Source organism: Struthio camelus, chromosome 3 (genome assembly GCF_040807025.1).
Source record: "Struthio camelus isolate bStrCam1 chromosome 3, bStrCam1.hap1, whole genome shotgun sequence".
Taxonomy (NCBI): domain Eukaryota; kingdom Metazoa; phylum Chordata; class Aves; order Struthioniformes; family Struthionidae; genus Struthio; species Struthio camelus.
Genome location: NC_090944.1, coordinates 25,324,541 through 25,342,735, shown reverse-complemented (window position 1 = coordinate 25,342,735; position 18,195 = coordinate 25,324,541). Strand labels below are relative to the sequence as shown.

The window sequence follows — 18,195 nt, the reverse complement described above, 5'->3', positions numbered from 1 at the left end:
ATGGGAAAGAGCAAGAGATTTCACCTTGAATACCACCTGCAAATTCCAGTAATCACCTTTTCCTCAGCTTTGCTAGCTCAGAGCTTAAAGCTTCCTCAAAGCTGTACCTCTCAGATTTGGATCACCACTTACCTTGAACTGGAGTTTTTCCCAAATATTGCCTCTACTGCGCCAGGCACTTGGGTGCACACACCCAAACACTATAACAACAAGGCATGTGGATATACAAACAACCACGTGTAGAAGCCACCTAGTTTCTCTCATAGTTCAGAGGAATCCTCGAGAATGGGAAGTGAGGCAGACAAAAGGCTCTGAAGAAGCCTTTCTGGAGACATTAAGTCCTCCAGTTACAGGACAGTAACCCTCTATGTTAGTTAAGAATTTGTCGAGAGCACTCTAATTATATTGTTACTGCTTAAATTACAACTAGCCCCCCCGCCCCCAAATTTGCTCAATTCGTACTACTACATTAAAATGAATTTACTTTACACAACAACGACCTGGCAATGAAATCACCTTTTCTGTTCTCTTTTCTTCTTAATTTGACAGAAGGCACTACTCCACCATATTTGGAAAATAAGAGAAACAAGTATTTTCCCTTCTTTTCCAAATGGAGGAGAGTGCACCCTCAGCAAGTTTGCTGAGGAGACTAAACTGGGGGGAGTGGCTAACACACCAGAAGACTGTGCTGCCATTCAGAGGGACCTGGGCAGGCTGGAGAGCTGGGCAGAGAGGAACCTCATGAAGCTCAACAAAGGCAAGTGCAGGGTCCTGCACCTCGGGAGAAATAAACCCAGGCACCAGGACAGGCTGGGGGTTGACCTGCTGGAAAGCAGCTCTGCAGAGAAGGACCTGGGAGTGCTGGTGGACAACAAGTCAAACATGAGGCAGCCATGTGCCCGTGTGGCCAAGAAGGCCAATGGTCTCCTGGGGTGCATGAGGCAGAGTGTGGCCAGCAGGTGGAGGGAGGTGGTCCTGCCCCTCTCCTCAGCCCTGGGGAGGCCTCGTCTGGAGTACTGGGTCCAGTTCTGGGCTCCCCAGTGCCAGAGAGACATGGCACTCCTGGAGAGAGTCCAGCGGAGGGCTACCAAGATGATTAGAGGGCTGGAGCACCTCTCCTCTGAAGAAAGACTGCAAGAGCTGGGCCTGTTCAGCCTGAGAGGGGATCTCATCAACATGTACAAGTATCTGAAGGGGGAGTGTCAAGAGGATGAGGCCAGCCTCTTGTCCGTGGTACCCAGTGACAGGACAAGAGGCAACGGGCACAAACTGAACCACAGGAAGTTCCATCTGAACATGAGAAAAAACTTCTTCACTGTGAGGGTGACAGAGCATTGGAGCAGGTTGCCCAGAGAGGTAGTAGAGTCTCCTCCGCTGGAGATATTCAAAACCCGTCTGGATGTGATCCTGGGAATATATGCTCTAGGTCCCTGCTTGAGCAGGGAGGTTGGACTAGATGATCTCCAGAGGTCCCTTCCAACCTAAACCATTCTGTGATTCATTCGGTGATTCAATACTGCATTTGAAAACCTTTAAGTTAAGTTACGTCCAGCCCAACAGGTAATTTCCTCCAGTTCAGATTCTCCTGATTTCTACTGGTCTGAAGGCAAGTTTTGTGACATGTGATTTAATAGAGGGTAATTTATAACATTTTTATTTCCTCTCAACAACAATTTTAAGTAGCAGTTTTAAAAGCAACAAAATTTGCTACTATACATTTGAGATTGTGCAAGTCAACTTCAAACACTTGACAATGATTTTATGTCCAGTTAGAACAGAAATTAGTTTTCGATGTCTTCAGCTAAGGAGTACAGAAAGCACAGCTGTAAGTATTAATGTTATCATTTTAGTAAGTATTCATGAAGTAACTCATTTTAACAATAGATGTCTTTTAAAGCGCAAAGAATAACAATGTACAACTCAAAAGCATAATATTCAGTAAAAACCTAAGACCACCACACATTCTACTCGCACTCTTGAAGTTCACATAAGATAGAATGGAAAGAGGAAGGCCAAAATGAGGTACTGAGAAAACGAAATAAAGTTCAGACTTGATGGAGTTTATGTTCTTCAATATTTTGCCAAAGAAACACTATAAGCATGTATAAGCAGAAATCCATCTGAAGAATTACAGGAAAAAAACGATTTTTTTTTTTTTTTTTTTAAAAGCTAACTCCTACTCTTGACAGATGACTACACCGGTGCATAAGAGCACAATACTCAAAACTAGTTCTTTCTGTAAAACACCCCAGAATTACTCTACCCCAAGCACTTCATTCATTGATCAGGAATGAAACCAGCAGCTGTAACTGAGTCATGCTGCTCTAATACACTAAGGCTGGAAGTGGAAGGCAAAACGTTGTTTAAGCTATATGATGTATTCAGTGCCTAAAATGAGTGATTACGGAGTTCTGTCTTTCTGACAATTAAAATTTTTAGCAAGCAAAGAGTAAAAATGAAGTGTCATCTATCAAATTCTGGAAATACTACACAAATGCCAGCTACTATTAACATACACTGATATATCTGTATATTAATATATTCATTTTCCCTTTATGCTTGATAATTGCATCAAGCAAATTACTGATAACTAATCACAGAGAGAGGCTTGGAACAGCTTTTCAGATACTTGATAAAATCCAAGTATCAAAACCAGGGATGATATACCAGACTAGTTTTAGTGCAGTTTTTTAAAAATGAAAAAAGTCATTGCTCATTAAAAAACTACCTCTCTTCCAAAAGGCCCCATGTTTCACTGAGATTTGATCAGTAGATCCTGAGATCATTTGCAACACTGTGCTTAGTTTTAAGTTTTACTTTTTGCAAAAAAAAACTCAAACAAAAAAGAAAAGAAACAAAAACCCGAAAAGGAATGTACTTTGACAAAACCTCGTAGTACTTAAAAGTAATAATGCTTTCCTAAGGCCTCAAGAGGGCACTGTCACTTCAATATATGCTTAGTGTGCAGCATCTCAAATGAGAAGCAATACATAAAACTTTTTTGTTGCTTACCTAAAGTCCAGGCAAAATAATATTTGGGTCTGGCAGCCATAAGAGACACATATAGGTAGAAAACCCTTACAGGCCATGATGCTGTAGTTCTGAAGTTATCATCAATGTTGTATTCCACGGGTAAAGTTTTTGTAATAGTCATGTGAAATAATAAGGACAGTCCACAGATTAAGAGTTTCTGTGCCACAGCTATCTGAAAAGTTTAAGACAGGAGACCTCGTAAGCGTTATTTTCACTAATCTTCCAAAAACAAAGTTATAATCTTCCTTCTCTACATAGGTATATATATGTCATTTTTTCAGTAATACATACTACCAACTTAAAAACGGTTGGTAACATTTTATAGATGCTCAAGAAATAGTCGTATCTTCATTACGCTATGAGCGCTACTTCTGGGGAATGCGGCAAACGAAATCTGACTACAGTCTCAGCCCCTGAAAAACCCTTTCTGTACTACAAACATCTCTTCCAGTTCCAGTTTTGCATTTCATTGTCAAATTGCCTAAGCAAGTAAACAGTCAAGACATCATAAAACCAAGCACATAATCCAGAACCAGACATCTGAGGTGAGTACTATTACTGCAGAGATTCCAAAGACAATGCAGAACTTCACTTCATTGTCAGTAATCTTTGGCATAATTTAGGTGTTCACTTGTTGCCCAACTAAATGTTATCAGTCCTCTCTGTTGGAGTCTTACAGTATCTAAATTCCAAACCAAATGAAATACTTAAATACTTTATGAATTTACAGGAAAAAAAAACCTTCAGTTTCCATATAGACCTGTTTTCCAACTAAAATGGTTAAGCTATAAGGGGTCAAACAACATGATGCCCACATACATTTAAAAACATGTTGTTCAGCAAGAATCTGGACTCAAGATTTTCTAAAAATTCAGTTTCGTTATAACTATCACACTAAGTAGTATGTTATTTTTAGAAAAGTGGCATTTCCAAGGCTCCATTATAAAGTGCACAAAGCAATAATGCACGGCATTCGCTGCTTTAAGTAGCTAGTCTGATCCATACTCCATGGGCAGATCTCATGTGTTATCTCATCGACTTACACATCACACTAAATAAGTACCTACTAAGGAGAAGTCAGAGAGAGCTAGCCATTTAAACTGAATTTGCCAGTTCTGATTGTAAGTGATCTCAGGATTTAAACATTACAATTTGAATTTATATTACAGGAAAGCAGTGGCACGAGAGAAATGGTGAGGGTAACTGCTGACTCTGGATATTGCATGTATTTCACAATAATCATCTCACCAGTTATTTCAGAGTAGATTAGAAAACGCAGCTAATTAAACAAACTGGCCGGATAATTCAGAAGGCAACTACCTATCGACAGCTAAGGCCAGTTCCTGTTTGTTCCCGCTTGCTTTCTAATAACCATCTTTTTAATGTTTTGCTCTATCACAGGACTTCAAGGTGAAGGTCATTAACTTTCGGAAAGAGTTTTTTTTGTTTTTCTAGGAACTATTAATCCATCACTTTCTGCCAGAGCAAAGGGATAGCTGAGTCAGCATTAACTTGTTATCTTAGGGAATCTGAGTAGAACTGAATGTTCAGAAATTCAGCTATTAACTCTAATGAAGCTTTACTTTTGGTATGCAAATACCTGATACATGCAAAACTTGGATATCTGTAAATACCAAAAGGCCTCACTAAGGTCACTAAGGATAGTCGCAAGGATTTAACTTTAAAATCTAAACCACAATTAAAAGTCACAATTTAACATGAGAAACAGTATTTACAAGCTGGTAGCTATTAACATGCTACTTATTTTATATGCTTATGCTTATATTTTAAGTGTTTTTCATCTGAAGAGCTCTACAAAGTCTCAAAATGCTAAGTGATGTTATCTCTGTTTTAACTGGCCTGCTTCCACACGCCACTATTTACCAGTTCTTTTACACGCTACCATTAATCTGCCAATTCTACTCAAGTTATGTTTAGTATCTCTTTGGAGAGTTTTAACTAAATTGTGGAGGTGAGAGGCCTTCTTTTAAGAAAAAAAGCATTAGAGTTTCAACAATGTTAGAAAACTCGACAATGAACTCATTCAGGACTTCCTCTTAAGTTGCACATTTAAAAAGACAAAAAAGAAAAAAGAGAAAACACTCCGCAGTTTTCAACCTTAAGTTGTAGAAAAGATATCATAGCAGGAAGTCTTTTTTTGTTTTTTTTTTTTTATATATAAAGTATTTCAATGATACATTTCTACTTTTTTTTTTTTCTCAAAGCACTTACGAATAGGATGAGCACAGCCTCCAGAAATAGCATGTCATTCTTAACATTACACAGTTTTATTTTTTTCAAATGATACTGTTTCACTGCATGCTTGTAAATCCCTGAGCCCCAATCAAGTATGCTGAGACCCCTTAGAGGGATCAAGACTAGGTATATTAATGCCCTTAGCAAACAAGGATGGAGACAATCTCAGGCCTCTAGAAGAGCCTGAAGCTGCAGTTTCACGACTGGTTTAGGTACAATTTCTGAACAACAGCCTAGACACAGGCTGCAGCGTAAAGAAGCTGGCCTGCCTTCTCACTGCAGCTGCAAAGTTATGCCCGTTTCCTTCTAGTGAGCCAGATTAGGGAAGCAAATGAAGTAGAAAACTAGCTGTTTATTTTATTTATTTATTTTTTTTCCTCTCCAGCTGGATCAAGTGATCTGAATCAGACCAGCATGCAATTAAATACATGTTAATATTACTATGGTAAGCAAGAGACCCAGAACCCATACCCCAGACTGGCATATTCAGAATGAGTTTATACTTAGCTTGGCCTAAATAGGGTGTTAAACTGCATTCTGAGGCTTGTCAATAGCATTTAAGTTGTGAACAGATTTATGCAGAAAGAATAGTCCTCACCTGACACCATAAAAAAAATCTATATTTGAACTACCTACATCAATCCATTTATTTAGTATGGTCTAGTAAAGGTATTGACACAAGCTTCTTTGTCAAAGCTTAAATAGGTAACCACTGGATTTCACATTCACAGAAGGATTGTTTTTGTTTTTCAGTAGCAACAGTCACTAATTTAAAAGTTTAAAATTTAATTTCATTCAGTCTTTCACATTTTCAATATATCAATTTAACAAATGAAACGTGTTTATTGCACAATAACTCAGAAACGCACTTCACCAAAAGAAATTGTTCTCTTAATGCATTAAAAGAACATAAATTGCAGGATATCTTCAACCACATAAGAAGTAGTATGCACACGGCAGTCAAAGTAAAAAAATAAAATAAAAACAAAAAAACCCCCCACACCCACCCACAACAGTAAGAAAGAATTTTGGTGTAGGAACCCCTATGCTGATCAGGGAGTAGATAGCTAATTTCACAAGGAAAAGGTTTTTAAAAAAAAAAGCGTGGCTCATTTAGCTTTGATGAGCAAAAGCTGAGCGTTCCTGTTCCTGCATAAAAATACCAAATATGGTTAACACTGGGAAGGGAAAAAGGTACCAAGTTAAAAGGTAGTGCCAGAGCAAGAAAAAACGTGCATAAATTAAAAGTGCATATAATTAGCCTGAAAGCTAGATTCCTAATCAGAGCAGAGGAGTTCAGGAACACCTTTCTAATAGGCACAATAAAGGCCAATTGGAGATTATATAACTATTTCTGTATATACATGTATAAAGTATATAAATATATATTAATAAGTAGATGCAAGTCTTTAAAGTTGTTTGAATTTTTCATTTTTCTTGGCTGATAATTGATGAAGAGGTCAGTATAGTATTGAGCTACGTTAAAACATTATTTTGGGGAGGATGGCACCTGAAATTGCTGGTAATTAAGCAAGAACTTCAATTTGTAGTAAGAATCTGTATAAGAGGCAAAAAATAGATATCTGCTGACAGGAATCTTGTATCTTAAGAGTAGCCATAATAAAAAGAAACTTACAAAGATAGATATTAATTTCTGAGAGTTGACACCACTTTGAGCACCAACAATTGATAACTTGCAAAACAGCTTGATACATTTAACATGCAATGAAAACACTAAAAATACTAAATCAAGTTAACTCACGCAGTCAATACACAGTATAGAGGAGTAGGCTGGCATGAACTTCTTCTGTTATATGAATGATATTTAACAAGCGATGAATGCTATCGTAAACTCAGCTAAAGGATTTTTTCATTTCCTATATTAACATTTGCTGAACCTCATTACGTTTCTGATTTTTTGAGTTCCCTAAGTATTTATTCGTCTGATAACCTAGGAACACGTTTAACGCATTTTATCATGAAGTTAATAGCATTTAAATGTTAGTCTAGAATAAAACAATGAATATTTTAATTGATGCAGCAAATGCAGTAAAAAAAAAAAAAATAATGACCCATAGTTCTCCAAAAGCACACAATACTTTCTGGCATTATAAAACGCAGCCGTATTTCTCTAACATCAGCCAAGAGGTGAAGTATCAGTACCATAGACAGCCTTTCATTTTCATGTCAGAAGCTAATGTGGCAAAAATTACCAAAAAAAAAACCCTCAACAAAAAAAAAAAATCAAGCATTACATAAGCGACTCATTTTAAGGAAAAATATTTACCTGAAAGAAGAATCCTTTATGAATTTATTTCTATTGACTTTGCTCAGATTGGTAGCAAGATTAATGGTATTACATGGTAAAGCTAAGTAGTCCTACCAGGCAATCAGTCCAGAAGTATTGATACCAGCAGATTTAATTAACTCCATTTATTTGCAGTAATTGTATTATACAATATTTTTCTCCAGAAACAGGATTTTTAACATTTAAATTGTGAGGCCTCGACTGAGCCAAAAGAATGTTTTAAAAACAGGAAAAATGTCTGCAACTTCGCCAATACAGCTTACCAATGCATGGACAGACCACAAGGAGCCAGCCTATGCAAGGAAGTCTCATTCATCTTTCTCACTTCCTAACTCAGAATGCTGCAGTGAGCTAACCTACTTTGGCAGCATGTGGAGTACTTCAAAAATATTATCACCCTCCAGCCACTAGTTTACATTTCTGTGGTGCAAGTTACTACAATCACAGCCAGACAGGTAGAATGGGGCACACAGTTGTCCTCATCCATGTCATCAGGTCAGAGTGGCTGGAGAGGACACAGCTGACAGGAAGCACTCACAGGTCCTGCTCTGTTTGCCATGCTGCGAGGACAGTAACCTCCGGCTGGTAGCATGTGACAAGCCACTAGGTGTGGGAATGCCTTCATCTGCTCCAGCAACAGCTGGTGGTCCACAAGATACACAGAAAACAGCTAATTGGTGCTGAAACTGTGAAAGCCATTTATCTGAAGTGTACCAGCTGACTCCATGATAATTCTATTTTGTGTGTGTGTGTGTGTGTGTGTGTGTGTGTGTGTGTGTGTGTGTGTGTGTGTGTGTGTGTGGTAATAATTATCTTGGATTGAGACACTCGTGGATTTAAAAATCAGATACGCTCCTATTTAAGACAATAGAAAAAGGATAACAACAGAATATTCAGTACCCTGAGCACTAAACTGATTAAGAATTAATCAAAAACTCCTGAAACTTGCTACTCTTTTTTGTTTTAACTCATATATCTCTTGTGATGTGTGATCAACTGGACTTTCATCCGTATGTATTTGGTCTCCTTTCTAATAATGGAACTGTTATATGAAAAAAGAGATATAGGCTGTATGGATTATTAGCCATAATGTAACACGATAAAAGCAAGACTTTCATTTTCTTTATTACATCTTCAGATCCAAAAAACAAAAATGAAAAACTCTAGTATTTCTCTACACAGTTAAACATTATAAAAGTTAAACTATAAGTGTTTTTCAACTTGTTACACATTAATATTTTCTGCTTGCTGCAAGCAAATGTTAAAATATAGAATTTGAGAATGTTCATGAAAGTTTGCTGGAACTCTGAAGTCTCATTAGCTTATGTAAGACAAGATGTAAAGTTCATCCTCATCAGGACTTTTTCTGTGCACCGTATACGCTTCAAACGGAACAGTCATGAACTGCTTCATCTAAAGATGGAATTTTAACCTAGAAACTGGTTAGGAGGCTCCAATTTTATTTGCTCTATTCGCAAGATCCACACTGGAAGCCTGCCTTAAAAAAAAATAAGTATTTAACTTTTTGAACAGAGTGTTGACAGTACTTTTGATGAACCAACTCCAGATCCAGATCAGAAGTTATGCCTATAAATGAATGGTGCTAACCAGGCTTTTTCACACAGTGATTACATAAGTATTTGCACTGCAAAAAGTCATAGATCTTACATTTGGAGAGGGATCCGTTTGTTCGTATTTTGTATCTTCCTTCCCATTTGCTTCAGACTGTTGCAGTTGGTATGATCTGCCTTCAATGAAAGTAATATAGTCTTTGTAAGAGCATAACGGGCCTGCCAGGATACCCATGAAATTACAGTTGTAACTTAAATACTCCAGTAGACTTGGCATGCGTCTGTAATTCAAAGACAAGCAACTTGTGAGATGGAATGTGTAGTTTTATACATCTCCACAGCAGGAAGAATCATTCTTCATGCTATCATTTATTCTAATCACCTATTATCCTATCTGTTCTATTCATCTAATAATCTTCTCTCATTTTTCATTTGCAGTAAAAAATGAATGTAGAAATGCACTTTATTTGTATTTCGTATTCACAATTTAAAACAGAACTATTTCTCTCTTATTTGTACTGATCATTTTTAGACTGATCTCTTGGAACTATGGTGACTTTCTTCTTGCCCAGCACCAAACTAACATCTATTCTTACACATACCCCTTCATTATAAATAGTTTGGTTTAAATGCCCACAATATAAAATAGCAGCGCTACTGGATGGGGCTTTTCCGGTCCATGCAAATATCTGCGATACATTTCTCATGACAATCATGAAATTGTCATGTTTGCTAAAGATGGTTACTTTCATTATAATTTATTGATGCAGGCAAAAATCTTAAGTGTGCATAAGTAAACTTAGTAAACAGATCATCCCCTCCTGAAATAAACCAAAATTTTAAAGACACAAGTTTATTCGGTTTTATCTCAAAATGAAAAAAGCTATCATTGTTTGTTTTCTGAACCCACCATCTCCAAGTCCTAAAAATTGTTGTGTAATTAATAACAAAAAAATGTTTCTTAAGAGCAGAATATGCTACTTACCTAGTTTTCTTCCCACCCAACCAAAAATTGGCAAGAATGAAAAATTTTCAAAGTGAGCTAAGTACAAATGCAAAAAATAATCTAGCAGATTGTACATTGCTTACTGGTGTGACATACAAGGAATGGCATAAGCTGGGTACTGACACATACGTTGGCATGAATAGCAGGGTTTTGGGTACATAGGTGAGCTGTGTGGGTGGAGGCAATGAAATGCCCTGTGTTGGCCAGACAACAGACAGGTCCAGCCTGCTCTGAAACAGACTGGGAACACACCTCGCGAGCCAAAACTGCGAGCAGAGGAGGCACGCGGTACCTCTGCTTTAACACGTTTAAAGAGCAGTAACAGACACTAGGGGAGGAGAAAATGGAGGAGGCATGTAATTACATTGCTGGGGACAGGGAGATGTGCTCATGGAATAAGTCTCCCCACCAGAGGGGGAAATCACGGCCCACCAGTGACCCATGCTAGGGCAGGGGCATCCCCGAGGAACCAGAGCCCATGGGCAACCCTGCACTGGCACAGAGGCACTCCCAAGGGACCACGGGCAACCTGTGCTAGGGCAGAGGAGAATGAGTAAGCAGCAAAAAGTGGCAGAAAAATCGTCACCCACACAATCCCCACCGACCTCCTGCACCACCCATCACCTCAAAAGGATTGGGAGGGACCAGGTACGACTTGTGAAAACAAGAGAAGTCAGGACTATGAAGGGGGAAGGAGAGCTGTTTAACTGAAACTGAGCCTGGGGAAGGAGCAAGAAAGGTGTTTCCCTAAGCATCTATTTAACTGTTTATGTAAGAGGGGAAAAAAAAAAAAACCACAATAACCAAATCAGTAATCAAAAGCTTGTGCTAATTGGCAATAAATTGAATTAAATCAAAATTCCCTGAGTCCAGACTGTTTTGCCCCTGACAACATATTATTCTCAAGTCTCCTGAATAAAGGAAGGAAGACAAAGATAAGCTAAATACTAAAAACAGAAGTTAGGCAAGCATGTTCCTTTGCTAATTAGTTTACCCGTGTATTAAATGTTACCTAATCTCCTGCTTTGCCAGGATGATTTGGCATAGGTATTAATATGCATATATTTAAATTATTTTAAGAAAAATATTCCAAGTATAAAGCCTATTTCAACAGACGTTTCCTGGCAAAATAGAGACATGTCATTAAGTTACAAAAATGAAACACATGGATCTGTTTTAGATCAGTTTGTGAACTCTCCGTCTTGAATATGAACTGTAGCAATTCCTCAAAGCATTAATAAAACACACAAAACAGCAGCCTCTCCTCACCCTCAAAACTAGATCAGACCTACACAGACTTATGAATGCCTACCTTACAGCCAAGCACCTTTGGGATGGAGTCAAATCATCATTTTTTCGAAACATTCCTAAAGAGAGGGAAAGTAAAAAATAATAATAATAAATTTAAGACTCTAACCATTAACTAGCAGTTTCTTCGTTGAGTGGAGTAACCCTCATGCTGCAATGTAATTTATTGTTTGCTCAAATAATTTCAGAGGCGTTACCAGACATAACATTTTTTTGTGCTGGAATTGGGTGAAACAATTCTTATCACTTTCATATGCGCAGATATAATTTGAGATGTATGCGCTGCTGGATATGAGTTTTTCAGAAAGGTTTTAAGGAGGCTTGCAATAGATGTTCACAAATACACTTCCCCTATATTTAAGTTTACAGAGTCTGCAGATTTTAAAACCTTATTCCCAGTCCTGGAGACCAGACAAGCTCCAAACGCCATTCAACGTTACGGGAACCCAGGGATGTTACACTAGCGTCATAGTAGCACCCTTGACAGATTGAGAGTTATGTTTTAAACCTGCTAAAAAAGAGGTAACCTGTCAATCATACTGTCCTTTGTGTGATCCTTAGACAGTTAACGGTTTGTCCCGCCCTGACGTTATGAAATCATTGGTGGGGCCTGACTGTCAATCACAGGGAACATTCTAGAAGGAGAGCCACCCAGGCGCTAGTCGCAACAGGTCCGCATGCTAATGAGGGATCCAAAACGCACCAATAGGAACGCGGATCCGAACAAAATGCGACCAATGGTGGCCTCTGGATGCCTGCGGCCACAACATGGTCCACAATAAAAGAGCCATGCACCAGCAGGTTTGGGGGGGGCCTTTTCCTTGTCGGTGGCCCCAGAGAGGGGAAGAGCAGAAATCACGAAGAGCAGCACTGGGGAAGATGACACCTTGGCAGTCTTTCTCAAGACGTGAAGAAGCCAGGTGAATATTCCCCGACTGCAGACAGCTGTGGCAGAGGTTGCAGGACAGCCAGTGGAGGAGGTGCAACACCAAAACCAGGCTTCAGGGACTCACCACATTTCCCCCCCTGCCCCACCCCCAACCTGGGATACCAGGTTAGGACTCTAGGATGGACAAATGAGTTAACCCCGAAAGGCACGAGGCAGCACACCCTTCCTGGTGCAGCCTGTTCAATTGTAGCACCTCTGAGCACAAGGCAGCAACTCCCCCCCCCCCCCCCCATTTGGGGTGTGGCCTGCTCAGATACTGAGAGCTTTACACCAGGCAGGGGCACCCTGTGTGGAGAGTGCAAGGCTTAGCATACAGTGTCTGCATCTGGAAGCAGCGCTCCGCACTCCCGGTGCTTTCCCCCCCCCTCACCCCCAACTTACTGCTTTGGGCATTGGATGTCTTCCAAACTCAAATCTGTGTGTGTGAATGTGTATGTTAATTTTTAGACTGAAGCTTCAGGTCTATACCATTGTAAATAAGTTAATACCTTGTGGTTATTGTACATTGTTATCAATATTATGGTTATTGTTACTATTCATCAGTTCCTTAAACTTCGTTACTTACCTGTTAACCATTACTATTGTGAACTCATTCGTAAGGAATAGGGACACCTATATGAGCACCCAAACTTGTTTAGCGTACGGAGCCTGCCTACCAGGGCAAAACGCCTATTAACTGGTTCGGTTGTTCTGCGGAGGCCTCCTGGCACAGCTAGTGAGCACACGTTTGATGTATAGCATGAACATGGTCCAAGAAAGATGTAAGCAATTCAAAGCCCAAGGCAGACCTCACAAAATCATTTTCATGCTGCAGCCTTAAAGGTGCTGAGCAAGGTCCCATGAAGCAGACCGGACAACAGAGGATGCTCAAGTCTTGTTCGGAAGAGTTAACCAGGAGCCCTAACCCCTGCAAGCAGAAGGGGGCAGGCTGAGTCTAAGTTCGGCAGCAAGACTGGATTTACCCTCCTGCCATTCACAGCACCTTCTGAAGGCTGGTAAGACCACCCCTGAAAAATGGTTTTCAGAATTCATACTCCAGTAAAAGAGAGAAGGCAAAATATATAACCTCTGACACTCTGAATAATTATAAAATAGTCAAATTCAAGGGCAGGGGGTGCAGAACTTCTCTCAAACAGGGCTGGTTTATACCAGGCAGCAGCGCTGGCCAAGGGACAGCTTCAGTTACTTTCACAGGCTCTCTGCTATGCGGACATCAGTGCGCGCATGCACAAGTGCTAGAAAATTTATTTTCATTAGCCTAGTTTTCTAATGAAAATTAAGCTTACGCAATCCCACTTCAATTAAATCTTCCATCCTAGCAGTTTCTAAATTCACCAGCCAATTCCTAACCAAGCTTGAAGAAAGAGTAGAGGTAATACAGATGTGAAATTCCAACATGTTTTACAAAAATAGGTGACTGCACAGAAGGAAGAGAGTTGCTGCACTCTGGGAAAGGCTGGCTTCAAAGCCCACCCCCTTTGTCTGATGCCAGCAGATCTACAGAGGGAAACTCTGCTCCAGACAAAGGAGTTTGGATTGTAAGCTATTTTTTTTAAGGTATCAAAAACAGTTAAGTTTCAGACGGGAGACGAGGGCAGGGGGAGAGGAAGCTTTATTTGATTCTATGACTCATGGAAATAGTTACCATCTAAAGAGTAGATAATCTGTTGTCTTCGTGTGACCCCAGAACTCTGACCTACAGAGGCTTAGGACTTAAAAATTGCACTTTTAGTCTTCAACCGAGCTGAGACAATAAAGAGGGGTTAACAGCTTGACATCCCCTCTCTTCCAACAGGACCTGCAAAAATACCTTCTGACATTCCTCCAGGAATGATCCTCCAGGGTGGAAAGTTACCCCCATCCATACACGTGCAAGGGATGGAACTGAAGAACAAAGACACTTTCTCTTCCCCATCACGACATTCTCTCACATGCTCCCCTAATACTACAGTAAAGGCTTCCATGCTGACAGTTAGACTGAAAGAGATGTGGGAGAAGCTTTTTAAAGGTAGCTTTAACCTTTAAGACGGTCAGATTACAGGTCTCAGTTCTTTGAATTTACACAAACTAAAACATAAATTTAATACTGAAAAAGTCCTATATATAGATCATACAACACAAACAATGTAGGGAACTAGCCTGTAGAGAACCTACATACTCTTACAACATATACAACGCCAACCCACCAGAGCAGGATCCTGCAAGCTGTGATATTCCGTCTGAATATTTTCCCACAAGTCAGAGGAAGTAGTGACCAAAGGTGTCAAAATGAACTTGCATAAAGCTAGACTAACCACTAAATAAAGGTAACTCTTAGTGAAATGAAAGACTCTATTGATGTTATGTAAAAAAGGATGGAGCAGGTAAAGCAAAACAAATAGAGGAATCTAAGCACTGAAATGTGGCCTATACTTTTGGGGCATTGGCAGAAAAAAGAAAATAGGCATATTAAAAATGGGTTCAAGATATAAACCTACATACCTATAGGAGAAGTCTCTTACAGCCTAGGTAAACTGGATAATACATCTGCCATCGCAAATATACTGGATAACAAATAAGCCTCTGAAATTTTTCATTTCCCCATCCCACTAAGACATCCCACCAGCTACCCCAAACTTAAGCTTCTTATATTAGTGGCTTGCCCTGCCCCACCCCTCACTTTCCTCCCCTCCAGTGTCACCTCAGTGTCTTAAAGGCACAATCATCGCCTTTGCATTGCAAGGAAGAACAAGGAAACCACTGATCTCCATCTCTCACTCTTAAAAACACTTTCAGGAAGCTACTAACTTCAGTTGATACAAAATACATATAGAAAAATAAACTTTTCTACTAAAGCTCATCTCATGAAAGATGAATGAATATATATACATTCAGTATCACCAAGGCCATGCATCTGCCCATGGCCAGAGGGGCCTCGTAAATCATAGCTGCTCCCTAGCTACTCAATGGCAGAGGTTAAGGAATTCCATTTCTTTAGCATGCAGCTGCTAGGGAACTCAAGTTTTCTAGCTTTTCTCTATAGATCACGAGAAATGTTTTGTTCTGTCCTACAGCAAAGGACTACTGCAATGGCATCTTCTAGTTTCTACCAAATCACAGATTGGGAATTAGAGAAAACGTCTTCTATCAAATTTCTGTGGAAGAGGTGAAATGACTTGGTCAAGTCAGCAACTGTAACTCAGCTTTCTCATCTGTAAAGCAGGAAATAATTCCATATGCCTTACTTGGTAAAAGAATTCTGTACATCACTAAAAATTTATCCCCATTGGTCTAGATCATGAAGAAATGATATTTTTTCATCCCTCCCCAGGGCATCATATTGGTAACAAAGCCAACGCCTTTAGGTACATACCAATGTCCTTCCATACAGCCTTCATAAAAGCATACAGTAAGTACTGCTATGCTCTCCTGCTGTGTTTACCATTATATGGTTACCTCAGCTTTGTGGTTGATCTGCTTGAATATTTTCACCTTTACATTTGCATGAAAATTTGACTGTTCAGTAGCTCCCTAATAATGCTTAAACATAAGATTATATAGCATTAATAAAACCTAAACATGAAGATTGTATCTTAAACTGTTGTATCCACAGGAAATTTTAATTTGAGGTTGTGAAATAGATCACTGGCTGAATTTAGATGCATGCTGCTAGTAAAATATTTTAAGACCTAAAGAAGACAGACAGACGACAACAGTTTCAGTTGTTCTTGCATATTGGCAGCAACAAAGGCAAACAGACACAGATACCTGCTGAGTATAACAACAAAAAGACTACAAAAAGCAAGGAAAAAAAAAAATAAAGTCAAAAGTTTTGATATCCAGTGAGCAGAGCAAGCAAGCATAGGTCCAAAACAACACTTGAAGTCTTAACAGTGGAGAAATGCAACCTAATTTCTTTAAACACTAATGACATGTACTGTAATCAAAGTGATCTAGTAACTGATACTGAAGCAATAATGAATATGCTGTCACTAACACAACAGAGACTACTTTAAAAAATATATATACAAAAATATAGATCAAGAAGCATTAAAAGGGTTTCCTAGACTTCAGGAAAAAGGATCAAGTTACCAAAAAATAATAATAATAAAAAAGCAGGTTCACTGACTTATTTAAAGCCAAACATACAGCAACTGAACAGAGGAATTAGAAAAGCACATTCTTGGTTAAACAGCTGCAGCTTTTTGCTGCAGTATTAGCATTTATAAACTGGAAATGGGTCACGATGACCCATCAAAAATTTTAAAAGTATGTAGTTCAACATGTGCAAGCACACACGTTCCAGTGTCTCAATAATTGGTCAATTTTCCTCAAAGTCTCATGAGAGCAAACATGCAAATACACTTTTTAAAGGATATGATAAAAAATTAAAAATCAGATAAGCACACTGTTGCTTATGAGACCTTTACTTTCACAGATAAAATGACATTCTTAAACGATCCTCTCTCCCTACAGAAACAAAAACCATTTAATTGCAAAAATAAGTCAGCCAAGACCGCATGCTTTCTTTTTACCATGGGGTCACACTATGACAATCAGCCATTCAGCCCAATAATCCTGTCTTGTTTTTGTAAGTATTTGTTTAAAACACATTTGAAATATGACACCTAATTTACAGAAGTGCAAAAGCTATTCAACACTTCAACACATCCACATTTTCACACTTTAAGCAAGAATAGACTAAACTAAAAGTGTCTAGCAATGCTTTTCTGGACAAATGTTACACAGTAATATGGAGAAAAGAATTTGGAAGAATTATATTTCTTTTGTAGTAGCTGAACGTTACACTTACGTAGCAGCTGATTTTCTGGGGTTTTTTGTTTGTTTTTTTATGTAGTATTTAGTTAAATTGGAGTAAAGAAATTAAAGTGAGGTTGGAAGAAGCTAGGAGAATTTTTTTTCTTATAATTAAGTCTCATATTCCTCAGTTTTATTGAATTTCCTGGAGATTTAAAAAGAGATATGTTGTGAGCTCCAGAATTTTCATGGGGTAGGAATATAAAAATTTGAAGAGAGTCTATGTTTAAGATCCACTAAGCATTAGAATTTAAAAAAAGTTGCCAAAGAGCATACAGATTAGTAAAATCAGATTTTGATATGGGTCTTGCCTGAAAAGATCACTGAGCTCATGCAGAATTGCAATACACAAAACTCACTGCGAGACACAGGAGTTAAGCAATGACAACACACCTCTTCCTCTCCCCTGCTTAAGTTTAGTACCTTACAACTATAATTGCAAAAAAACTTTTATAATTGCCCCCATCCTCCAGCTAGAACCACATTTTCTTCACAAGTCCTCCATTTTTAGCCTTTCTAAACTACAACCATAGACGTTTGCCCTGCTTCTAGAATACCTGCAACAGATCTTTTCTTCTCAAAAGAAACGCTAGCTGTAAGTTTTGGGGAAAAGCCACTTCAGAAGGGAGAACACAGGATCCAGAAAATTTATTTTCTTACGCGAGTCTGTCATTAGGCTAGTCTGTTATGTAAATAAGTCTAAATATTGCCATAAAGAATGAATATGGACACAAGCAGCCTCCAAACCATGTAAAAACATTTCTACCTTTAAAACACACATGTGTGATGCCAAAGATAATCCACAAGAATTACAAAGCAAGTCTTAACACAGCGACTATTTGTTTTTGGCAATGCTCATGTAAGTAATAAAAAAAAAAAAAAAAGCAAGAACTATCAAGGGCCAAAGAAGGATAAGTTCAAAAATAAATCACAATCCACCTAAGTCATGGTTAAACTTGTGATCCAT

General features: G+C 38.7%; 1 protein-coding gene across 5 annotated transcripts in view; it reads right to left on the bottom strand.

Annotated features, from left to right (window-relative positions):
• MBOAT2 (membrane bound O-acyltransferase domain containing 2) overlaps window positions 1-18,195 on the bottom strand; it is a 98,377-nt gene that overhangs the window by 12,463 nt on the left and 67,719 nt on the right. For all 5 annotated transcript variants that reach the window (XM_068937222.1, XM_068937224.1, XM_068937223.1 and 2 more), the window contains 3 exons: window positions 11,487-11,541; window positions 9,266-9,449; window positions 3,013-3,205 (listed from right to left, as the gene is read on the bottom strand). In XM_068937222.1, coding sequence (XP_068793323.1) covers window positions 3,013-3,205; window positions 9,266-9,449; window positions 11,487-11,541 — 432 coding nt within the window. The remainder of the gene's footprint in view (window positions 1-3,012; window positions 3,206-9,265; window positions 9,450-11,486; window positions 11,542-18,195) is intronic.